Source organism: Hemibagrus wyckioides, linkage group LG26 (genome assembly GCF_019097595.1).
Source record: "Hemibagrus wyckioides isolate EC202008001 linkage group LG26, SWU_Hwy_1.0, whole genome shotgun sequence".
Taxonomy (NCBI): Eukaryota; Metazoa; Chordata; class Actinopteri; order Siluriformes; family Bagridae; genus Hemibagrus; species Hemibagrus wyckioides.
In genome coordinates, this window is record NC_080735.1 from 21,933,255 (window position 1) to 21,940,754 (window position 7,500).

Genomic DNA, 7,500 nt, shown 5'->3' on the forward strand with positions numbered 1-7,500 from the left:
ATATATATATATATATATATATATATATAGTTATATATATATAGTTATATAGAGTTGTATAGTGTGTAGAGTTGTATATAGAGTTGTATAGTATAAGACACTGACCTCTCTTGGTCTTGCAGGGTCCAGCATCTGGGTGTAAATCCTGTAGAGGAATTGATACCACACTGACCATCTTAGCAGCCTGCATGTACTGATACATCTTCTTAAACGTCCGCTCACAGATGTGCTGCAGAGAGTACACACACACACACACACGTCATTTCCAACACGAGCTCCACAGTCACGAGAGCCAGAGCAAACATTCACAACAGTGACGCTGACAGTGTGAGACAACATTAACCCTTTCTACATCACACACACACAGACAGACGCAAACACACACAGACAGACAAACACAGACAGACAGACAGACAGACAGACAGACAGACAGACAGACAGACACAGAGACGCAAACACACACACAGACACACACACAGACAGACGGGGACACACACACAGACAGAGACACACACGCACACAGACAGAGACACACACGCACACAGACAGAGACACACACGCACACAGACAGAGACACACACGCACACAGACAGAGACACACACAGACAGACGCCCACACACAAACAGACAGACGCCCACACACAGACAGACAGCCAGACGCACACACAGACAGCCAGACGCACACACAGACACACACAGACAGACAGACAGACGCGCACACACACACAGACAGATGCACAAACACACACACACAGACAGACGCACACAGACAGACGCACACACAGACACACACACACAGACAGACAGACGCACACACAGACACACACACACACAGACGCACACAGACAGACAGATGCACACACAGACAGACGTGCGCACACAGACAGACGCGCGCACACAGACAGACGCGCGCACACAGACAGACGCGCGCACACACACAGACGCGCGCACACACACAGACGCGCGCACACACACAGACGCGCGCACACACACAGACGCGCACACAGGCGCGCACACAGACGCGCACACAGACGCACACACAGACGCACACACAGACGCACACACAGACGCACACACACACACAGACGCGCACACACACACAGACGCGCACACACACACACAGACGCACACACACACACAGACGCACACACACACACAGACGCACATACACACACAGACGCACACACACACACAGACGCACATACACACACAGACGCACATGCACACACACACAGACGCACACGCACACAGACGCACACGCACACACACACAGACGCACACGCACACACACAGACGCACACACAGACACACACACAGACACACAGACGCACACACACACACACAGACGCACACACACACACAGACGCACACACACACACAGACGCACACACACACACAGACGCACACGCACACAGACGCACACGCACACAGACGCACACGCACACAGACGCACACGCACACACACAGACGCACACGCACACACACACAGACGCACACGCACGCACACACAGACGCACACGCACGCAGACGCACACACACAGACGCAGACGCAGACGCGCACACACAGACGCAGACGCGCACACACAGACGCAGACGCGCACACACACACGCAGACGCACACACACACACGCAGACGCACACACACACACGCAGACGCACACACACACAGACGCACACACACACACAGACGCACACACACACACAGACGCACACACACACAGACGCGCACACACACAGACGCGCACACACACACACACAGACGCACACACACACACACAGACGCACACACAGACGCGCACACACACACGCACGCACACACAGACGCACACACAGACGCACACACAGACACACACACACAGACGCACACACAGACACACACACAGACGCACACACAGACGCACACACAGACGCACACACAGACGCACACACAGACGCACACACAGACACACACACAGACACACACACACAGACACACACACACAGACGCACAGACGCACACACACACACACACAGACGCACATACACACACACAGACGCACACGCACACACACACAGACGCACACACACACAGACGCACACACACACAGACGCACACACACACAGACGCACACACACACAGACGCACACACACACAGACGCACACACACACAGACGCACACACACACAGACGCACACACACACAGCTCACCAGCTGGTCCCTGAGTTTGATCATGATCCCTGTGTTGTTGGGGAGCTCGGACAGGATGTTGGATGTGGACTCCATCAGGATGTCGTATTTACTCCTCCTAAAACCAGAACATACACTTCACTACCTTTACACTGTGTGTGTGTGTGTGTGTGTGTGTGTGTGTGTGTGTGTGTGTGTGTGTGTGTGTGTGTGTTGTACCTGTCCACGTGGAAGCGCTTGAGCAGCAGCAGGATGGAGTGTTTTTGTGCTCCTGAGGGCAGACGGACGACGTGTGACTGCATGGTGATCAGACCGTTCTTATCCAGAGACTTACGCAGGTAATGGATCTTCCCCGAGTCCAGCCTGAACAACCAATCACACAACATCAATCATCCGCAGTTCACTGTATGTATGTATGTGTGTGCGTCTGTGTATATATGTGTATATGTATGTGTGTATATGTATATGTGTACAGATGTGGTAGACATGTATGTAGACAGACAGTAAAGAAGATATGTATAGTAAGACACAGACAGGGTAGATTATAGACAGGGTAAGACACAGACATAGACAGGGTGAAGACATCAGATTGTGGTATAGATTATTAAGATTGTAGACAGACTGTGTAGACACAGACAGACATGTATTGTGGTGGTGACACATAGACAGATTGTGGTAGACATGTAGACAGACTGTGGTAGACAGATGGGGTAGATTGGTACACAGACATTGGTGTAGACAGACAGTATACAGACAGGTAGGATTGGTGGAGACAGACAGACAGACATGATTAGACAGGTAGACACTTAGATTGTATTAGTAGAAGACAGATGCAGAGATGTGGTAGGTAGACAGAGTAGATGACAGAGACAGACAGGTAAAGACAGATTGCAGGTAGACACTGGGACAGAGACACAGACTGCAGGTAGGGTAGAGACACAGACAGGTAGAGAGCAGACAGGTAGACAGACAGACAGGGTGATGTGGTAGACTGCACAGACAGACACAGACAGGCAGACAGATGGTGGTAGACAGAGCAGACAGGTGGCAGACACAGATGTAGACACAGACACAGACTGTGGTGGTAGACATGTGAGCACATGTAGGACAGACAGACTGCAGTGTAGACACAGGGGACAGATATAGACAGGTAGACAGAGACATGTAGACAGACAGGTGTAGACATGATAGGACAGAGAGACAGACAGATGTGGACATGTGGGTAGTGTAGACAGGCGTAGACATGTGTAAGACATGTAGATGCAGGCATGTAGACAGACATGTGTGACAGGTATGTGTGTAGACATGTGTGACATGTAGCTGCAGACACAGACATGTACTGCATGTGGTGCAAGACATGTGACGTGTACAAGACGACATGTGACAGGGCAGACACTGTAAGACATGTACTGACATCGACAGATATTAGACAGAGTATACAGACAGACATTATCGTAAAGATGCACAGACATCGGTGCATTAGACATATATTTATTGTGGGCATTGACGCATGTGCCGCACGTGACGTAAGGACGCACGGTAAGAGCATCGCATCGTGGACAGACTGTATCGTGGGGCAGATGTAGAGAGCATCGTATCGATATAGGGACAGACAGACCAGGGTGGTAGACAGACGCATTGCAGTAAGACACAGACAGACAGGGACAGACAGATGATATTGCAGACAGACAGGCAGACACAGGGTGGCATGGTGGTGTAGACAGACACAGCAGATACAGACACATGTGGTGGACACAGACAGACAGGTGACACGTGCAGGCAGACAGGCAGACGGCAGATGTAGACAGACAGGTGGTAGAGACATAGACAGGCAGACATAAGATGGGCAGGTGCATGGGTGACACAGACAGACAGGTAGACACAGACAGGTAGAGACACGTAGACAGACAGACGCGGCGGTGTAGACACAGACAGATACAGACACAGCACAGGCAGACATGCGACGATACTGCAGACATTGCACGTGGCGGTGACAGAGGGCATGTGGCAGCACAGGCATGATGACAGATTGCAGATGACAGACATGAGGCTGTGCAGACACGACACATGACATACGCGTATTGATGATGTAGAGACATGTGCGGCAAGTGCACGACAGCACACATGCACGCATACATGCAGACACGTGCAACGCACGCGCTGCAGCACACCGCATCGCGCACAGACACAGACGACACGCATCGCACATGACAAGACATGTATATAAGACAAGAGACATTGTATAAGACATGTGCAGACATGTACACAGGTATTGTAAGACACAGACATTGTACATGTGGTGGTAAGACATTAAGACATTAGACATATTGACAGGTAGACAGAGATAAGACATTGACAGTATTGGTATTGTGAAGACACAGTATTGTATTGTGTAAGACACAGATTGCTAAGACATTGTGGATGTATTGCAGACATGTGGTGGCAGACAGACACAACAGACAAGGTAGTATGACATGGTAGACAGGTAGACAGGCAGACATGGGTGTGGTGGTAGACACAGACAGGCAGACATGTGGTTGTGATGCAGACAGGCCAGACAGAGGTAGACATGAGACAGACATAGACAGACATGTATTGCAGGTGTAGACATGCGGACAGACAGACAGGCAGACACAGACATAGACAGACATAGAGGCAGACTGTAGATAGACACAGACACAGAGAGCAGACAGGGGGTAGACATGTAGACATGTGTGTGGTAGATGGTAGATGTAGGTAGACAGGTAGACATAGACAGGTAGACATAGACAGTAGAGACAGACAGGGGGATACAGACAGCACAGACATAGACAGGTGGTAGACATAGACATATTGTGACACAGACATGTGGTAGATATGGGTGACATGTGTGTGTGTAGATGTGGATACAGACAGGTAGACATAGACAGGTGATATTGCATTGCAGACATTGACAGATGTGCAGACATGTATTAAGACACAGACATATGAGCATGATATTGTGGCAGATATGCATGTGTAGACATGGACATGTGACAGACATGTGAGACATGTATTGTGGTAGACACAGATTGCAGGTAGACATTGCATGCAGATGCACAAGACATGCATGCAGGTGCAGACACAGACAAAAAGAGACAGACAATGACATTAGACATGATGTGGTACAAAGACATGTGATGATTTTGTATTGTGGCAAGACACATGTGGTAGACAGAGACAGGTAGGTGGAAACAGTGCAGACATGTGATGGTGGTAGACATTGCAGACAGACAGACAGGTGGTAGACACAAATGACAGACAAAGACATGTGTGTGGCAGACACAAGACATGCAAAGACACATGACACATGTGGTACAGACATGCAGACATGGTGGTGGTAGATGATGCATGCACTGTGGCAGACACAGTAGCAGACAGACATGTGTGATGGCAGACACATGACACAGGCAAACAGACACAGACACAGACTGGGTAAGACACAGACACAGGTGGATGCATGACAAGACAGGCAGAGGACAGACAGGTAAGACATGGGCTGAGGCAGACAGACAGGAGGACAGACAGCAGCAGGACAGGCATGTAGGGTGACAGGGTAGTATGTAGACAGTGGTAGGTAGAGACATGGCACTGTGACATAGGTGTGTGTAGTGATAGACACAGCACAGATGACATAGACAGGTGTGTAGACATAGACAGGTAGACATGACAGTGATATGTGACATGTGAGACAGACAGACAGGGTGTAGACATGTGACAGACATAGACATGTATTGCATACATGCACATGTGGTGCAGACATGCATGTGGCAGACATGCACAGGCAGCATGTATTGCACAGACAGACAAGGTGGCAGACACGTAGTGTTGTGTGATATGTATTATGTGCACATGTACATTACGCACGTGTGCAGATATGACACGCATTGCAGAGCATACACATGTGTGTGCAGACACAGACATGCAAGTGGTAAGACAGTATTACGTGCATTGCGGCATGCACGCACATGCACATGTGACAGACACATGTGCGCAGACATGTGCACTTGGGTAGACATGCAGACAGGCATGGGCAGACAGACATGTGACACAGACAGTAGACACAGACAGGTAGTGATTGGACAGGGTAGACAGACAGACACAGACATGTGTGGATGCAGACAATATTGATGTGGCATGGAAAGACATGACAAGACACAGACAGTAAGACATTGCATTGCAGACATTGGGACATGGGCTGCAAGACAGATGATGGTGATGGAAGACAGAGCAGCATTGGGCAGCACATAAATGCATGATTGCAGACATAATACAGATAGGTAGCAGATGACAGACAGGGTGGCAGACAGACAGACAGACAGACAGACATGCTGACGCAGAGATGCACAGACAGGCAGGACAGGACAGACATTGGTGCAGTATGAGACAGGCAGACATGGGCATGACAGGTGGCAGATGCATTGGCAGACATTACAGACGTGGGACAGTAGAGCAGAGAGGTACGCAGCGCATATGATGACATGTGAGGTGCGCAGAGCTGCATGTAGCAGACACGACAGATACGACGCAGATGTGTATGACACAGTACAGGTAGAGTGGGTGTGGTGGCATGCATGCGCACAGGACAGACAGATACGTACGGGCAGGTAGACGCGCACGCACGCGCAGATATGGCATATGTGGAGTATGTATGGGCATGTGATGCATGCATGTATGTGTAGCATGTATATGTGTATAGATGTGCATGCATATGTGTGTGTATATGTGTGTGTGTATGTGTATATGTATATGTATGTATGTGTGTATATGTATATGTAGAGAGAGATACAGGCTGTGTCTGTAAAGACACAGCCATTAATGTCTAAACCGTTGGCAACAAAAGTGACTCCACCCCTAAGTGGAAATGTCCAAATTGGGCCCAAAGTGTCTATATTTTGTGTGGCCACCATTATTTTCCAGCACTGCCTTAACCCTCTTGGGCATGGAGTTCACCAGAGCTTCACAGGTTGCCGCTGGAGTCCTCTTCCACTCCTCCATGATGATATATGTATGTATGTATATATACTCTACTCACAAAAAGTTAAGGATATTTGGCTTTTGGGTGAAATTTATGGAAAATGTAAAAAGTTCACACTACAGTGATATTATATCATGAAAGTAGGGCATTTAAGTAGAAGCTGCAGTGGTGATTTCCTCATCTCAAACAATTTACTGAAACAAAAGCCAACAACAGTGGAGGGTATACCACAACAAAAAATCTCAATGTCTCAATAATTTATCATGTGCCCTTGACCATCAATTACAGCTTGACCACGACGTCTCATGCTGTTCACGAGTCGACTTATTGTCTGCTG

General features: G+C 49.0%; 1 protein-coding gene across 1 annotated transcript in view; it reads right to left on the bottom strand.

Moving 5' to 3' along the window:
* Positions 1-7,500, bottom strand: part of LOC131346733 (general transcription factor 3C polypeptide 1-like) — a 39,793-nt gene that overhangs the window by 29,716 nt on the left and 2,577 nt on the right. The window contains exons 4-6 of the mRNA XM_058380324.1: positions 2,387-2,530; positions 2,189-2,285; positions 106-229 (exon numbers count right to left, since the gene is read on the bottom strand). Of these exons, the coding sequence (XP_058236307.1) occupies positions 106-229; positions 2,189-2,285; positions 2,387-2,530 (365 nt within the window). The remainder of the gene's footprint in view (positions 1-105; positions 230-2,188; positions 2,286-2,386; positions 2,531-7,500) is intronic.